The sequence below is a fragment of the Electrona antarctica genome, assembly GCF_951216825.1.
Source record: "Electrona antarctica genome assembly, chromosome: 6".
Classification (NCBI taxonomy): domain Eukaryota; kingdom Metazoa; phylum Chordata; class Actinopteri; order Myctophiformes; family Myctophidae; genus Electrona; species Electrona antarctica.
In genome coordinates this window covers 13,053,627-13,072,526 of record NC_136811.1, presented here as the reverse complement: position 1 = coordinate 13,072,526, position 18,900 = coordinate 13,053,627, and the positions used below count along the sequence as shown (strand labels likewise).

General features: G+C 43.8%; 2 protein-coding genes and 1 long non-coding RNA gene across 3 annotated transcripts in view; 2 read left to right on the top strand and 1 right to left on the bottom strand.

Moving 5' to 3' along the window:
* Window positions 1-18,900, top strand: part of LOC306925676 — a 29,563-nt gene that overhangs the window by 4,277 nt on the left and 6,386 nt on the right. The window lies entirely within an intron of this gene.
* LOC306924342 (ubiquitin-like modifier-activating enzyme 1) lies at window positions 718-3,984 on the bottom strand (the record flags this gene model as incomplete). The annotated part of the gene is made up of 1 exon (XM_079502834.1): window positions 718-3,984. One exon carries the CDS (start codon window positions 3,982-3,984, stop codon window positions 718-720), a length of 3,267 nt encoding a protein of 1,088 aa, XP_079358960.1.
* tnfrsf1a (tumor necrosis factor receptor superfamily, member 1a) lies at window positions 8,647-18,696 on the top strand. Its single transcript, XM_079504467.1, has 10 exons — window positions 8,647-8,748; window positions 9,499-9,601; window positions 9,777-9,888; window positions 10,597-10,725; window positions 10,845-11,000; window positions 11,499-11,577; window positions 12,357-12,424; window positions 12,959-13,161; window positions 13,276-13,387; window positions 15,125-18,696. The coding sequence occupies exons 2-10, from the start codon at window positions 9,536-9,538 to the stop codon at window positions 15,439-15,441; spliced, it is 1,242 nt and encodes a 413-aa protein (XP_079360593.1). The 5' UTR covers window positions 8,647-8,748; window positions 9,499-9,535; the 3' UTR covers window positions 15,442-18,696.

Here is an 18,900-nt window from a genome sequence, read left to right as displayed (position 1 = left end):
CAGTCATCCACATGTGGCCGTGTATCCTATCCATCCATGATCCTTTCTTTTCAGCAGAGAAGTTCAGGAAAACAAGCTGCCGCTCGACAATACATGTTATCCGTTGAACTTCGCAGTGGCTGAGACATTTTGTATCTCAAAGAATTGATTACTATTTTTGTGGTGGCTTGGAAATATATATAGGCTACATTATATTTCTCAACCCATTTTCTTTTATTTTCAGGATCTTTTTATTGAGATTTTCAATTAACAGAATGTCCCAAGGGTGGGCATATACAGTAGCGTATATCATTCAAAATAAAAAACATAAATGAATAAAGAAGCCATGAGTTCTAAAGCCCCACCCAAAGGGAAAAAAATAATTGTCTCCCTCATAATCCCAGATTTAGTAGTTAGATGTTTTTTAAGAATATATAAAACGTGAAAAACTAAATGCATGCAAATGATTGATCCAAAACAGCTGGTGTGGATGTAAAGGTGGCCTTACACTAGCCGATTTTTTTCAATCTGAAATCTGATAGCACCACACACTACAGGATAATCGGAGCGGGGCAGAGCAAATATCAAACATTCTTGATGTTGATCGGGCCGATCGCGCTTTGAGCGGTCGGGCACCCCCCGAGCGTCAAAAATGCCCGATTATCGGCTAGTGTAAGGACAACTTAACCCATTGACCCATTCCCCTCTCTTCAGCTCTCCTCTCACAGGTGTACGAGTTCACTGTGGGGCTCGGCGAAAGGTGTATCTGATTTGGGGCACTTCAACATCTTCATCCTCAAGGTTGTTGCAGAACACGTCAAACACCAGGCTTTTCTCGTGCTTACCCAACCTCCTTCTGGACACCTGAGACACAATCTGGGTCATCGGCTGCCCCAGTCTCTCTGTAAGTTGGGCTTCTTGCATAGGAGGAAAGTCGCTGTAGAGACTAGAGACTCCCTGACAAAGCATGGTGATCTCCAACCTATGCTCATTCCTGAAATAGTCCAGCAACTGGTTGAGTGTCATCTCTTCACCGGTGGGCTGCATTCCATTGACCTCAAATCGATCCCATAACGTCCAGTCAATCTCATAGTACTTTTTGCTGGCAGCAGCAATGGGATCGGAGAAGATGAAGAAAGGGAGTGCCAGGTTCATGAAGCTGTTCTTGAAGGACTCCAACTTATTGTGTCCCTGCACGATCTTAATGAGCTCCAGACATACCAGGCCTACCACAGAGGCTGTGGTGGTAGCAATGGCAGGGATGATCTTGCCAGCGATCAGTTTGCTCTTATGCCTGTCTGCAGCGGGAATGTCATAGTTCTCTGCCCTCAGGTTGGATGCCGCCACAATGAAGTCCATATGGAAGTTTGTGTCGTCATCCTTCTCAAAGTAGACAGGTTTGAGCTTGAACTGGGAGGAAGACTTGGTGAATGGGAGAAGAAGAGTCTTCAGCTCCTCCAGTCGGGAGTCGTCAACAGAGGCAATGGAACTCTGCGACTCCTCTGAACTTTCAGAAACTTCGATTCTAACTCCAGAGCAAGGAGTGAAGGTCGGTACGATGACCTCCTGCAGGATCTTGGCCACTGCTGCACGGTCAGTGCTGCCAAGAAAACCATATGTCTGGGCAAACAGGTTGGCTGCTGCCATTACATAGTCCATGTACAGGTCATTGCTAGTGCTGAAATCTAGGGCATGAGGACATCTTTTGGGCCCAGACCAGAAGGGGGCGCCAGAGCTGTTGAGCTGATCTGGGGGGAAGTTGTGTAGTAGCTGACGGATGTTGTTTCTGTATTGACACTGCCATTGGTTGCGTGCCCAGGCTACACAGTCAGCCCAGTTGCGAGGACAGTCTGTGACCAGGCTCTTGTACACAGATTCCAGCAAATCCAAAGCCTGACCTCCAGATAGTGTAGTGTCTCTGAAATTGGGATCTGTTATGTATTGGATGGCATTTTCTGGTGGCAGCTTGAATAGTTCATTAAACTGCTCACGGGCCCACTGGAGCGTGTGTTCAATGGCATTGGGGAAATTCTTCAGGGTGCACATGGGGATGGACTTCTCTGGGGGGTCATTGCTGGTGCTGTAGCTTTCTGTGAGGAAGGGGATGATCACCTGGACGTTGGCCTTGGTGCCCAAAGTACCAGACTCCAGCAGGGGCTTCTGGTAGTGCACACATCGTTTGTCCATATGCCGACGGGCTTCAACATTGTCCAGTGCATTGGCCACGCCGTCAAGGCCCTCAAAGAAGACATCATCATATATACTATCTGTGTCTGGACCCACCCTGTTCTGGTGCGCGGTGATTTTCATGGATGGGTTCATCTGCTTTACCGCTGCTGCCGCTGTCTCGCTCTTCATTTTCGTGACATCACGGGGTCTGAAGAGGAACTGTCTGTTGAGGTTGGATTTCTCTATGGTGTCCATGTCTGTCACAATGACCTCACCGTCCCCACCAGCTAGTCCCATCATGGCAAAGTTTTTCATCAGCTCACAGCCAATGGCGCCTGCCCCAACCAAGAAGTAGCGCTGTTTGGCAAGCGCATCCTGCAGCTTGGTGCCAAACACTGCAATCTGGCCATCATAACGACAATTCCTAGGAGCACATTCCTCTTCTGGGAGCACTAGGTTTTCCTCTTCCGGCAGGCACTCCAAGGCATCAAAGTACAGCCACTGCATAATGGCCATGAACTTTCCTGTGCATGCCTTCATCACTTCCTGTGCAGCCAGTCCACCAATGAAAGCGTTGACGGGTGCCAGGTCACCGGCAGAGACAAAGGCCATTTTCCTGATGAGAGCTTCATTCAGCTCCTCCACTTTGGCTGAGCCCGTCTGGGCAGAATTAACATCTTTAGCCAATGTCACTAGCTCATCACCATCAACCTGGTTCCAGGGCTTTGGGAGGCGGCTGTTTTTCTTCTGGAAGGCGTGGAGAGCCTGGAAGGCCATGTGCAGCTGTCCTGGACGATCAAACTTAGCAAGGTCTGTCATTATGAACTCGGGCTCGGCCATGGAGGATGAGAAAGATTTGAAAGAAATATTTTTGGGCATCTTGACCTGGGAGACAATCCCCCCTTTAACGTAATCAGACAAGTCAGTCGTGTCACAGAGACTGAAGGTGTAGGGACCTAGACAATCGATTTTCATGGGCTGGCAGTTGTTGAGCTCCTTCATACCCTGAATCTCTGTGAAGGTGACATAGTCTCCGCTCTCAAACCCATGACGAGCGTCATCCAGACATGTCACAACACCAGCCGTATCCTTTGTGATCATGGAGATCATTGCAGTCAGAGGCTGCTCTCCGTTGGTGTCATACACCACCATGTCCTCACCAAAGTCACAGAACAACTGGCCAAACAGTCCCCGTGTGTCTGCGATGACCAGCTTGATTCCTTTGCTGTGGCAGAGTTCACCTACATGCTGCTGCTCCTCTAGAGTGGAGTTAGTCAGCACTACCACCTGGAATTGAGTCAGGTAGTCCTCTGTGAGTGGCCCGGTGTAGGCTGCCACAGGGACGTAGCTGTTGAGCTCAGCCAGACGAGACTGACTCACCTCTGCCCTGTTCTTACCCAGGTCCTCTTCCCGCAGGTAGAACTGTGACGAGAGGTCTCTCCACTCTGCAGCACCCTGGTCGTGCACAGTGACAGATTTGAGTCCTCCCAGGATGACATTCTTGGCGATCTCCACTCCCAGCCCTCTCATACCAGAGATGAGGACATTGGAGTTCTGCATGCGCTTCATGGCATCGTGGCCCAGCACGTAGAGCTGTCTGGAGTACAGGCCTTCATCGATCTCATCACTGCCCTTCTTAGCCATGCCGTTGGTGTGGGACAGTTCAGTCGTAACAGCTGAGTTAGAGGGGGAGCACGTTTCCGTCTCTGTTCCTGACAAGCTACGCTTCTTGGACGATGAGATTGATGATGCCTGAAGAGGTCTGTGGTGGGATGCTATTGGTCGCGGTGACGTTCCGTGAAGAGCTGTCCGGCTGTTATCTGCAGCACGTTTCATGACACTCACCGTTCAAAGCAAAGCAGTGCCATGACCCGTCTCTGTACTTTATATAGAGAGGTTCGTGATGTGATGTAGTGTGACATCACCAGCCATGCCCATAATCAGTGATGAAGTAAAAAATACTCATATGAATGGCCTATTTCACCATTTCTTTTAAAACATTTGAAAATAGTATATGTCTACAAGCTCACAGTGCGTCACATTGTGACCTTGTAGATCGGCTATTTTCGAATAGCTTAATGGGCTTAGTTAGCTTAGCTTAGTTCTAGCAACTTAAGTTTAAAAATAAATGTAGTAGAGTAAAGTATTTTCATCTGAAGTGTGGTGGAGTAGAAGTACAACTGATAAAAATGGAAATACCCAAGTAAAGCAGTCTCAATCTCAAAATTGTACTTTCTATGTGAGTAAATTAACTTACTGTATAGTTACATTCCACCACTGCCCATAATGGTGTCAACCCTTGCTGCATGGGAGCCCGTTGTCATGGTGATTGGTTTAGTTGCTTGAGAAGTCGACATGCAGTAATGTTTATGCATGTTGATCTGAGTGTAATATAATCTACTGTGGGCACTGACGGCTACGTAGGCTATTTTACCGTTGTTATGGAACTCAAACAAATGCCAATTTCTCTACATAATGTATACAAACGAGCTGCAGTTTAGCTAGGTTCCATATAAGAACATTTACTATAGGCCTAGTCTTAGAATAGTGTGAAACTTTCAAAGTAGCCATTCCGTGGGACGAACCCAGATCCGAATAAGCTGCGCATGAACCATTTAACTAAACCTAAACTATACCTAAACTGTTCTGTTCTACAGTATATTTATGCATATTTAACATTGTATACAAATGGGGCTTTAGTGTCCCTTGTCCTTTGTGAAAATTGAATTTGAAGTCGGTGGGGCGAACGCTTCTCGAGTTACGTGCATTACAGCCGTACACATGTACATACAGACGTACAGAAACATGGTGCATTTATAGCTATAGATAGACTAGAGCGGTGCCTGTTGGGCACTGGCCTACTTGGAACGATGCAAGTTGGAAATGCATGCCCCACCCAGTTATGTGTAACGGGTGCAGGATCCAAAAAAGTAACTAAGAAAGGAGAGAGGAGATCCACAGATACACATTTTAAAAGCTCCCAAATAATTTATTGTTTTCCGCTCTGTTGTCAATAAATTATTTGGGAGCTTTTAAAACGGTGTGCGGATCTCCTCTCTCCTTTCTGTGTCCCTTTTATGCCCATATATGGAGTTCTTTGTCAGGCATGCCCACATATGGAGTCTATGCAGATGTCAGAACAACATTGTGATGACAGAACAGACCAGCTGTGTGTGTGTGTGTGTGTGTGTGTGTGTGTGTGTGTGTGTGTGTGTGTGTGTGTGTGTGTGTGTGTGTGTGTGTGTGTGTGTGTGTGTGTGTGTGTGTGTGTGTGTGTGTGTGTGTGTGTGTGTGTGTGTGTGTGTGCGCGCGCAGCGCGCGCCACAAGCCCCCAGGGAGGCTCTCCAATGTTGAATCACTTGGCCCTAGTGGTTAGAGCGTGAACTGCAGACGGACCCGTGGATTTAGGACGAGGAAACCCCGTGCCGCTGGTGTTTAACATTGAGCGCTCGGTTGCACTTCCACAAATGTGGTCAAATGCGGAAGTAGACCGTTCTTCCAGGTGCTTCAAAACGCCACTGAGCAACTTCCACTGAAATTAATAGCGGGGGGGGGGGCGGAGGGGTCCGGTTCGGCCTCTATCCTTTTATAACTCTATGGTGCACACACACACTCAGCTTTACCGCACAAGGCAGGTCATGTCATGTGACCTCAGACCTCAGCATGACGGAGAGCCACAGTGGCGGTCTACAACAACATTTCCTGCGACCACTCTACAGGAAACATTCACACAGTGTACAGCTAAACAGATCGGTCTGAACATGAACATCCCCAACATCACCCAAGTGACGTGCATTAACTCAACACCACATGTACCAATCACTGTGGATGGTAACAGGTGCATGTGTTTGGTTCGATGTACTGTATACTAACAGTCCGACAGGCATTAGTCCGACAGCCTACCCAAAACCCAAAACCCTAAACCTAACCTCACAGGAAGTTAGTTCAAACCTGCCATGGGTTAGTTTTAACCTGGCATGTCGGCAGCCATGGTGTTGTTGACTAATGCCTGTCGTACTGTTGGTATGTCTAACCAACGTATGCACCCCGATGGTTCGCACATGGGAGGTCTTCTCAGTAAGGAAAAGCTTGCAGCACACAGTTGCATGCCCCCAGACCATCTGGAAATCTAAGCAGTAGTACAGCCTAAAAACTAAGATTCAACTGTAGAACAGCATTGTTAAATCAGTTTTGCTTATATGACTCGGTGAGTGGTTGAGACTAGTGACATGAAAAAGATCAATTAATTCAACAATGGAGGACTCCGGAAGATATGTCATATATTTTGGCCAGAAAAGTACTCGAGCTCCTGTACAAAAAGACAAACGTGTCACAATGTGGTCCTGAAAATAAAACACAGACAGCTCAGATGGCTCGTACATGTCCTTGGACCATGAACTGCATTCCTAAAGTAGCATTGAGATGGACCCCAACTGGAAAGAGGAAACGAGGGAGGCCAAAAACAACCTGAAACAAGGGAGGCCAAAAACAACCTGGCGAAGAACTATGACCTCAGAACTGAAGATGACAAACATAACATGAGGCTGAGGCACAACATACTGCACAGAATAGGACCAGATGGAAGCAGATAGTCACAGCCATATATTCCACACGGAAAACAAAGAGGATTAAGTAAGTATAACGCCAGGGCTCCACCGGACGCGTTGCGTCTCCGTCGCGTGCGTCAAAAAACGCACCGGTTCAATTTGAATGCACGTGTCACGTGTCACGCAACGCAACGCGGGCAGTGGAGCCACCCTTCATTGATTAAAAAGGGAACATTCCCTGACGGTGACGGAGACGCGACGCTGACGTGCCCGGTGGAGCCCTGGTGTAAGAGAACCAGGAGATAGTTGGAGATAAGATAACCAGATTTCTCTGTGTGTGTGCGTGTGTGCGTGCGTGATTAACCCCAGGCAAGGGCCCCTGGGCCGGTATTTGTTTTGGGGCCCCCCATAGCGGCTTTTTTCGTTTTTTTATCATCTTTTTAACGTACATTTAACACAATCATCGGCCAATGAAGGGCCCCAGCCAGGAGGCCCTTGTCAGGGCCTCAAACCCAATACTGCGCGGTCCAGTTTCTCCGAAGGGCCCCTGAGAGCCAAGGGCCCATGGGCCACGGCCCAAAGGCTAATTTGGCCCGGCGTGCGTGCGTGCGTGCGTGCGTGCGCACGTGCATGAGAGAGACGGTTAGAACCAGTTCACTGTCACTCTCTAGTAGTCCACCATGCTGTGGTCACACATTTCCGAGGAAGGCAGCTCAAACCTCAGCGTGTGGCGGAGACTCCGGAGAGCCACATTCAGTAGCAGCAGCTAAGGGACCTCAGCTACAACAACAGCCCTTCCTGTGAGGCCTGTGTACAGGAAGCATTCACAGTGTACACGGATGACTGGGGGCTCACGATATGAATACAATTCTGACTTGGATTAATTATGCCATGCCGCTCTTTTCAGCGATAGTTTCAGCGATACACCGGTGACCATAAGCACTACTCGCAAGCTAAGCTTGAAAAACATGACAATAGTTCTGGGCAGATTTGCTGGTCCTAATTTTGCTAATTACCACTAATGACCGTTTTATTTTCCATGTAGCCTATAGCTACCTATATCATTTACATTTGGTGTTAAAGGAAAACCAGTAAACTGTTTTAAAGGACAAAAAGAAAATGCAAGACCATGCTATCACATGAGCAGAAAGAAGACAAAGGAGATAAACAGCCTACAAGAGGATTTACATTCCAACTGAACACATGACAAAACGCAAGCTCTAGATGGCGTCCTGTCTCCAGGGGAAAAAAACAGCTGCAGTCTGGTTAGGCCAACATATTTATTTTAGGAAGTGTACGTGTGTACGTGTGTACGTGTGTGTGATTAAGATAAGAGTGTGGTTTCCTGAGGAAGTACTTGTCTCTGCTCTGCTGAATGAGCAAAATTAGTACATTACATTTACTTTATTTATTTGCGCACAATTACCATAATATAATATCGACCTACTGTATGTGATATAATCAACAATTTTTCTTTGTGATTATGGTAATTTTAGTTACCTAAAATTGGAACAGCATATTCTAAGCATAAGTCTAAAAATAACAGCAGCGATAAAATGCTGTTAAATAATAGTTTTTGTTAGTTTTGGGACTTGTTTAAAAAACATTTGATAAGGAATGACAATGCAATGTGCATTTATATGAATATGGCACTGTTATCACTGTAATAGGCCTACAGATGATGGGGAATAATTATTTCAAAATGAATAATATTGTCGGTCAAAATTAGATCACGTGAGACCTGAAGTGTTCGAAAAGTCTTTGAAACGTGTCCTAACTCTACTAGACTGTGAGGCAGGCCTGAATCATACTTTAGTCTTTTAAACCTCTTTTAAACCACTGAGTCAGAAGATGCCCTATGATACCTGATCTTACCTGTGCTTACATGTGGCTGTGGTTTATCATAGACCCCATGTTACATCACAGTAATAATATCCTATACTAGAGAATAGAGAATTTCCTTGAAATGAAGGCGTGACGCGCCCAGCCATTTCCCGTATGCGACCGCCTCCTCTCCCGGAGAGTCGGCAGCCAAGTCACAGGAAACAACACGGTAGGTAACTAACACTCTCTGTATCTTTTGTAAAACCACGTCAAACTGTGATTTAAGATTGTTATATGGAGCCAAACAAAAGAGCATATCGCGGCGATCAAGTTAAAGGTGATGGTGGTAAACCTCGCGTGTTATTATTGTGGGGACGGATTCATATCAGAGTCAGACTGACTGGTGAGCTGGCCCCGGCGTTATGGTTGATGTGGGAACTGAAACCAAATACTTTTGATCGCATGATTGAGTTGAGCTGCAGTGTCGATTTTGAGAATTTGATGCTCTACAATACATTTCGCTATAACACGGATATTTTAAAACGTTACAGTATCTACACGACTACTTTGATATAAGTTGTCTTGCAGCAACAAAACATGGTTACAAAATACAATGTAACTCTATTCAAAAGTTGAAAAAGTTGTGACCGCTGCAGCATGATTGCTGATTCTTTTAGACATTGTGGAAATGGACATGAGCATCTGCAAATGTAATACAACACGTATAGCTCATAGCTCAGCTCAGTTCAGCTGTTAACAAAACACCTGAATAAACAGTGGTCAATCAGATTTATGCTGTGTGAGTGTGTACAACTTCCTGGCAAGCAAACATTCTTGAACTTGCACACTTGGCAACAATCAGGGTTGAAATGGTTCATAGGCTTTTGCAACGGCACACAAAAAACTCGCCAACTGTGTCAAGATGTGATTAAAATGCTAGCTTGATTAGTTGTAGTTAACCTCCACAAAACACTTGCAGGGGGGTTCAGATGGCTTGACTGACAGCTGTCAAGAGGATGGATGGAATTGGCACTCGAGGGAAATGGAAGAAAAAATGCCCTATTGACATATTGGCTTTCTTGGTGAGAAATTCTAACATTAATCTCCTTAATCCACACTTCTATTTGGTAAAAAAAAAAACCCAATACAATTCTGATATTATTTTAGGTTAACATTCAAGCAGGACATTCAGTGTCCTCACTGAATGATGAATGGTTATAAATTCTCATTGCTGGTATTTCTCTGTTTGTTCTGCAGTGCATGTTAATGCTCGCATCTGGCACACCTACATCACAACCTTCAGAGAAGACCTGCAGTCTTCCGCTTTATAAGACTGACAATGGGATCTGTTGCAACAAGTGCCATCAAGGTACTGTGATGTATTCTACTGCATGTTGCCGTCCATATCTCCACAAAAACAAGCAGCACAAATTATTTACATTAGTATGTATGCAATCATGCACTTTATCAACACTGATTAGTGTCTTTTACAAACGGAATGATTTTGGTTGCACAATGAAATGTGTAAAATCATGCAAATCTCAGTTTTAAGTTGCACATTTCATCATTGAACTTGGCAATGTCCAAATGCTTCATTTCACGTAGCAGACTACACACTGAAAAGGCCCCAACATGTTGACGTAAAATGCTGAATCTTCCAAATCAACACACTTGCACATACCTGCATGTAATGTAACCCCTCTACTGTAACTATTATGATGCAATGGGCGGCTATACTGAACAGCACCCATGCCTGAGGGAAATGTACAATCGCAGCCTATACTAGTCATTTCAAGAGTTATCATCACAGCCATTCTTGTGCTGACCCAGGGGAGATACACATTGGAATTATAGATCCCATGATGAAATCATACCACACTGGATCTTTATACAGCAATACAATTGATTTGTTAAACCATAGCATCGCCAAGAGACCCCGTGAACCCGGAGTTACCGTCCACCTCTAGTCTGCACTTAAGTAAAACCCTGCTTAAATGCATTACTTCTAAATACATTTGAGATAGGGCTATTGGAGAGATTCTGTGAGTTCTAACTCTATTCAACTGCTGCTTTACAGGATATAAACTAACGAAAGAGTGTCAAGGAGACGGCCGTCAAAGCACATGTGAGCCCTGTGAAAAAGGGAAATCATACAATGCATTCATAAACTACTCCCCCAACTGCAGAAGCTGCACGAAATGCAAAGGTAAATTGTTATCAAGCAGCGACCGTCTTATCACAAATGAAATACACATTTTGTCCTCTTTTGTTGTCATTGTAATTAGTAGTGATAGTAATGGCTTCTCTCATTCTCCTCCCATACAGGGAGAGAATATGAGGAGGAGGAATCGAAATGTGCCACGGACAAAGATACCGTCTGTCGATGCAAAAATGGCTTTTACAAAGATAAAATTGACTCTGAGACATTTCAGTGTCTCCAATGTACTGAGTGTGGAATGGGACAGAAACGAGAACAGAATTGTAAGTATCTGAGTGATGATAAAACTCCAAACCAAATCGGTTTGATATAATATATGATATAATCAGGGACGTGGTGGGCCCATAATTCAGCCCGGGAAGTAGAGTTGCGGAGGCCCTCTAGGCGCGCGGCCAAAGGCCAGACTGGCCTGGACTGGACCGGCCGTTCGGGAGTTGTCCCGAATTTCCCAATGGCCAGCACGTCCCTGGATATAATATATCAAACCGATTTGGTTTGGATTTGATCTTTGACAAAAAAATATAATTTGTCAAAGATCAAACTTCCTTCACGATTAATTTTTTGTTAGTATTTGACTACTTTGTTAGCCTAATTTTCTGTGATTTGCTGTACCTACTGTAAATATCCATACTGTATATTCACATACTACATTATTCATTTAGATTTTTCATTTATTTTATGTCACCATTGCACTCTTGACATATTTTTAAATATGTTTTTATAGTCTGTAATAATCATTGTGTTGTTATTGCTGTCCATAGGTACACAAGAACACAACACTGTTTGTAGATGTGCGGACGGCCACTACGCAGACAAAAGCAAATGCCTACCATGCGAGCTGTGAGTGATTACAATATTGGACGTCTAAAACAGTTCTGCTTAATGTAACTGTAGGGTTGGAGCAGGGAATGACACGCAGTATAAAGTCATGAGCAAACTCATGATGCCGTAATGTAACTATGCATGTGCCCACGTGCTACCCGTTCTAACAGGCAGAGCCCACCAACATACCCATAGAACTTAAGCTTTTCATCACATCTTTGACTTCCTTGGGACAATTTGTTGAAGTACTTTTAAGGGGAAGTTGAGCTGAAGCTGCATAACTTGCAACACAACTTCCGAACTTGTTCAATCTTTCCATGGGATGATGCCAACAGAGGTCTCATTGATGACTAAGTGTGGATGACTAACTTTTTATAATTTATAATATAGCAGTCCTGTAGCAGGCCTTATTTTACTTGAAATTATAAACTGATAATTTTCCTAAATGTTTTATTGATTATGAATAATTAGCAGTTTGGGGGACAAATTAGTTTAGTAAGTTGTCCAAACATGTTGACTCTTAATTCTAGATTAAATGACATGTTCCCAAAAAAAAGAAAGGAAAATAAATGTTCCAGCTTTGTCCACATGCCAGTGTTCTATAAGATTAACCGTGACTAAATTGCAAAATCTAGATGATGCCTGAATTTTGACAAGTAGCCATTTCTGTCACAACAGACACTTTAGATGCGTCATTCCATCCTGTTGAGAGAGTGCAGTCTCTGTCTCAAATACTTCCTCTCTGGACATGTAGGTTCCTCAACAGTAAACTGAAACCCCCTGTCTGTTCTCCACAGCTGTACAGCCTCCGAATGTAAACATCTCTGTCATCTCACATCACCTTCCACCTGTAAGGATCCAAACTGTGAGTTGATGACATTTATGATGCCTACGTCACTACGTCACAATTAAGCAGGGGAAGGGAAGGTTATTAATTCCTTTTGGCTTCCTCCTGTAAGCTATAGGATACAGCAGCTATAGAGGGTATATGTGTGTGACGACATCATCATCATACCCGGAAGTTATGCAGTAATGAGTGGCAAAAAACTACTTTCTGGCCTGGGAAGCCCATACATCTAAATAGAAAAGTCCTATCTGATTGCGTTAAACGACATTAAACTCACTTTTATTATAGATAATATCAATACATTATCACTTTTTGTCTTGTTATTGGCAGTACTAGTACCTAGTACAGTAGTAGTAAAAGCAATAGTAGTAATAAGCAGGAGGAGTACAGGCTTCCCTCTGTAGAATGTTTCTACTTTACTACTTTAGGGAAGGCTATATAAGTAATTATATACTGGAACTTGAACAGGCCTGTAATGAAATTCACTTTATGGCTGCTCTTTGTTTGCATCATATTTCATGTCCATTTTGACTTGTCCTTCCTTCCGTGAAGCTCCGGGTTGTGAACGTGAGAAGGACGGCAACAGCTTTTCGACAGCCTTGCTAATTGGAGTCAGTGCGACGACAGTGTTACTGGTGGTGGTCGGCTTCATCACGTACAAAGTGACTAAAGACACGACTACCAGGAAGCTCGTAAGCACCTCGTCCGACACGAGCGCCTCCTCCGTCCCTCCAGACTCCGCGGACTGCACCGAGGTATGCCAAAGCCAGGAGAAACTGAACTTTGTGGCATGTTTTGTCCGTTATTCTGAGATAATTCAATATTATATGTGCATAAAAATGCTTTTTGTGCCCATTTGCCCCCCCCAGGTCCTGATAGACAGCTTCGAGGAGCATCCAGACAATGTGTGCGACAAGGCATTTCCTCCAAGCTCTGTGTGCATGCAGGACCCCAGCAACCTACCTGACTGCATCCCAAAGAGTATGTTACTTGCTCGTTTGTATTTATTGTTAATTATGGATCCCCATCACTACTCGACGCACTCTTGTGTGTGTGTGTGTGTGTGTGTGTGCGTGAGACGGGTGTTCCCGTTTTGCGGGAAATGCGGGACAGTTTTAGGCTTATGTTCCCCGACCACCAGAATAGGCATGCTGGGGTTCACATTGTTAATGCAATTCACAATGATGTACTGATGATTTCATATTTGTCAAGGTTCATTAATGATATTAATGCAATGACATATAGAGCACCGAAGTCTGACGTCACTTTCAGTAGAGGGCGCCAATACACAGGTTCATGTATTTTTGAGTGGTGTAAACCACTCCTACAACTGGCTTTTGTGTGCATAAAAAAATGACCATGGTTGCTATGTTCAAAATAATTTCTGACGTAATTAAATCACACCCGGGTGAACTGGATGACCGTAGCAACCGTGGTCATTTTCTCTGCGCAAAAAAAGCCAGTTGTGAAATCACATCCAGGTGATTTCTTTGTGTTATAGCCTAGATCTAGGAAAGTGGTCACTCAGTTCACCCGGGTGTGATTTCATTACGTCAGACATTACGTCAGACCACAGCTGATCATGCTATATAAAACCTTACACCACTCAGTTCACACGGGTGTGATTTTTTTAGTTGCATTGAGATCCCCATAGGGCGATTTTAGGTCGCTTCATATAAGAACTGTTTGAAAAATAAACCGACCACCCCGGCCTTTCTGTCAGGGGAGTGGCTGTGCGTCGTTAATAATGTCCATTCATATTTGATACAGCCAGTTTCTGGAGAAAATGGAATTAATGTGGCCGCAAAAGCCTTGAAACTACATGTGAAGGCAATGTCGCTGCTAATATACGTCACGCCCAGCTGTCAACACATTGCGTTCCTGAGATTCCTCTGTGACCGTAAGCTCAGCTGGTGGTGACTCGACTCGTACTAACCACGAAACATTAAATATCAATAAAATTAAAATAAACGTAATTAACATTCAGTTTCTGTTGTGCGACGGGCAGATGCAGCCACCCGCCTATACCGGAAATGTAGTCTCTGGGTTGTTTCACTCGTTTCTAACGCTTTTTTTGTTACTCTTTGGGTATATTTGTACATTTCCACCTTCAGTCGATGCTTCATATCCATATGAGTGAAAAGGCCGGGGTGATCGGTTTATTTTTCAAACAGTTCTTATATGAGGCGATCTAAAATCCTCCTATGATGATTACAATGCAAATAAAAAGTAGACGAACCTGTGGATTGACGCCCTCTACTGACAGTGACGTCAGGACTTCGGTGCTCTATTGCTGGATAATGTTAATACTTAATATTGCACGTGCATATGTGTTCATGTTGAGTAGCTACAGTAGTGTTATTCGCAGGACATTGGTACAGAGGTACAGAAGGTCCAATTTCGGGATTGTCCCACGAGATGTGTGATCACTTTTGTGTGTACTATATTTATACATACTTAGGTATATACATATCGATACCGTAATGTATTTATTTTATACTGTGTAATGTACAGTATGTACATGTTTGTGAATGCATTCCAATATTTGGGTTTATTTATAGGCACACATGTACTGTACTGTACTGTATGGGTGTATGCAAGTGTGCCCATCCGTCTGCTGGCATGTGCACAGTCAGATCTCACAGCAGCCCTTTGTGTGGAACTGCCCTCTCATCTTTCTCTCTCTCTCTCTCACTCAACACTCTCCTCCCCCTGCAGTCTCTGAGTTGATCTACACGGTGCTGCATCTGGTGCCCGTGGCGCGGGTCAAAGAGCTGGCGCGTAAGCTGGACGTGCCGGACATCGAGATCGAGCGGGCGGAGGCTGACCATCGGCTGAGCAAGGAGGCTCACTACCAGATGCTGAAGGTGTGGGCAGACAGGGGTTTGAGGGCGGGTGGAGCAGCTTTGGTCGGCAGAGGCGATGTTCAGCAGCAGCAGCAGCAGCCCTGGCTGCAGGAGCTGCTAGCTAAACTGGAGGACATGAATCTGGGCCTGGCCGCCCAGGAGCTGGAGAAGAAGTACAGCTGCCAATGAGAGGACGTGTTTGAACGTGCAGACACGTGTACTTATGTCTGTGCATACTGTTAATGCTCTTTTCTTCTTCCGTCCCTGTATTTCTTCTGCCTTACACCTGTTGACTTAAGGCTGCAGCATACGTTAGTGAATGACTTTTAAAGCAAACAAAGCAACAAATCTAAGGCAAAGCAACGTGTTTTGTGCTTGTAGATCTGCTATTTTCACTAGTTTGGGTCCCAGCCTCAGGTAAACGTCTAATCTCTCTGTTTGGGTCTCGACCTGAAAGGTTTGGGAACCACTGCGTTCAAAAAATGTTTGGCGAGGTCATAAGAACAAAAGAACGTAATTGTGGAGATAACTAATGAATGCACTCCCTTGCCAAAGTTCGGGCAGTGATTGGTCAGAAAATCGAGGTGCTAGAGACGCCAGGGCTCCACCGGACGCGTTGCGTCTCCGTCGCGTGCGTCAAAAAATGCACCGGTTCAATTTTAATGCACGCGTTAATGTCACACAACGCGGGCAGTGGAGCCACCCTTCATTGATTAAAAAGGGAACATTCCCTGACGGTGACGGAGACGCTGACGCGCCCGGTGGAGCCCCGGTGTCACGGGCCTCCGTTTCCGGTATCCGACGATAACAATCATAACATACCAGTTTTGAAGCACGGTTGGCTGAAGGTGTTAAACACACAACCGAATTACACTTCATTCATGGAGAGAGATACACGTAGCACACACTTTGTCCACCGAGACGTGGCGTGACGAAAACAAAGAGTGGAGATCCAGGTGGCAAAATCACTGTTCCACTGTTTGACTTCTTTTGACGTATGCTGGCGATTCGCTCTCTCGCATGCTCTCTCTCTCTCTCTCTCTCTCTCTCTCTCTCTCTCTCTCTCTCTCTCTCTCTCTCTCAAACCGACACACACATACACACACAGGTCACACACACACATGGGTCACACACGTCACACACTAGCACACTGCTCGCAGAAAATGGAACAGTGGACTCTTGAGACCAAGTATTGCATTCATTGAACTACCAATCGGCCTCAAGCACATGAGGGACATGGTGCTACACACTGTGAGCAGAGATCTAAAAGTTACCAGAAAACATTATGTTTGTTCTGTAAGCAGTGTCAACAAAGAACACCTCAACCCCCCACCCACCCACCCCTTGTCCTGCGCACCAGACACTGAGCCACTAGGCATCATGATCAAACTACTGAGGTTATGGTTGCAATGATCATTCAAATATTTTTTTGCTAAAGCGCGTGATCCGATCATTGACTGTGGATTTGTCTTGATAATTCGGAAGAAAGAACATAGATTTTATTGCACTATTTGCATACATGGTGAATATTTACAAATACATAGTTATAATTAGTTTTGCAGTCAAACGTCTATTATTCAAACAGTTAAGCTTGGACAGAAAGTAAGTGTGATGGAACCAGTGTGATAGCGGAGCTATAATGTTGCTGAGTTGAATGGCTTGTGAGTGCATCTTTACAAGCGACCCAGGAAAGCCAGTGACAACATCAACACTGTAGTTTAATTGTTAAAAGTTTTTATCAAGGTGGGCACCTTGATCTTCAAAAATGTAGACTTATTTAGTCACAAACACGGGGGGGAATATATATACAGTATATAGTTGTGATTAACACAGCAACCATGTTTGACAGGCTGTGTTCCTTCTACAGGGAGGTACCATTATTTTAATGAGCCAAACTGGTGTATGCATTTCTGATCCACAGTGCTGTCTCATCAGTGCAGTTGTTTTTGTTACTGAACAATGTAGGACAGTTGAACAAACTATATATTTTTTAATTGTCCTTTGTCAGATATACTGTATACTTTATCCATAGAATTTGTTGAGACGTGTTTTAAGAGTTTTTTATTATTATTTATCCTGTGTGTATAGGATACAACATGGCCTGCTATTTTAACATTTAAAATGTCCTAGGCTTTTACCAGTGGTTACAATTTGAGGCTTTTATAACTACCGATGGTGTCTAACGTGCTATAACAACAGCAGCAAACAAGGAATAAAGTAGTTTGCACAAAGTACAAAATGCCCATGTGAAGAATCGCACGCATTCCATTATTGCAGTCACATTTCAATGTGAATTAAAATGTGTATTCACACCTGCAACATAATTTCTAAGGAAGAGGATGTTTGAGCATTATTGCTCACGTGACTAAAATTATTAATACATCTAGTAAATATAAAAAATAGCTTGCCACGTGTCAGTGCTATATCTAATCGATTTCATTTTCATAAATTCAAACTGATTTTTGTATAGTTTTTGTGTATTTTATAGATTTATACTGCATGAACGATCCTGCGCAGGTGTTCTCCTGCACCGCCCAGGAAGAGCTCGGAACCCAGCTCTTGTTTTTTGCACAGTCAGTGTCATTAGCATGGCTTAAAGCGTCATCATACTAGCATTATTCTCCGAGACAGACAGCGGGACACACCCTGTCTCTCAGTCACCCTGGCTCCGCCAAAGAGGGTTTCACCATGCCGGTCTCAGCTTGCAGCAACAGCTGAAAGGTTCTTGTACACTTTGACCATTATTCACGCGGTGACCTAGTTGCTCTTACACCATACTCACAACAAGTCCTCTTTACCATAAAATGCTAAGAATGTTATTTAGGTAGCATTTTGTTAGAGAAGCTATTCTAGTTTCTTTGAGGCACTAAATTGTTTTCTTTGGACCATCATTATACTATTGTTTGTTCAAGAGGGTTGCCAATCCCATTTACTCCAATCTTGGCACTTGTAAGTAGATGTAAGAGCAAAATGGCCTCTAGGTAAATATGGTCAATGAAGGTGTGATTGGTTAAAATATGTCAGATTTTGTAGATTTTCTACATATATACAGTATATACATCCAGGGATAAAATCCAGGGATAAAACTAATACTGTAACTATTATCCAAAGTTATACTTTTCACTTTATTCTTTAAATGTAGTATACATTGAAATGTTTTTGTGAAGTGAAAGTTGACCTGAAGGCTGTAGACCTAATCTAATGTCTAACAGGTTTTTAGCTCAAGGGCATGTGTTTGTATTTAGTTTTCTATCATTGCTTTTAAGCACTTTTTTATATTTTCCATTTATGACTGAAAAAAATAATATTTGAAACGGAAACAGTAAACAAGCATGTATTTTAAAATTTACAAATAATTATATTTTGGTGAGCAAACTAAAGTTATGTAATGTACTGTATATTGAGTTTCATTGTTTTGACTTTGAACTTTTAAATAAATAAATACTATATATATGTGAAAGCAGTTGTAATTGTTATCAGGAAAAGACACAACCTGTCATCGAGGTATTCATTAAGGTGTGTGTGTGTGTATGTGTATTGACCGTGAATAATAATTTGTGCTTTTATGAGCATGTACTGTAACAGTGTGTGTGTGTGTGTGTATATAGTATATCCTCTGGCATGCTGTCTCTCTACATTCCCTCCCAG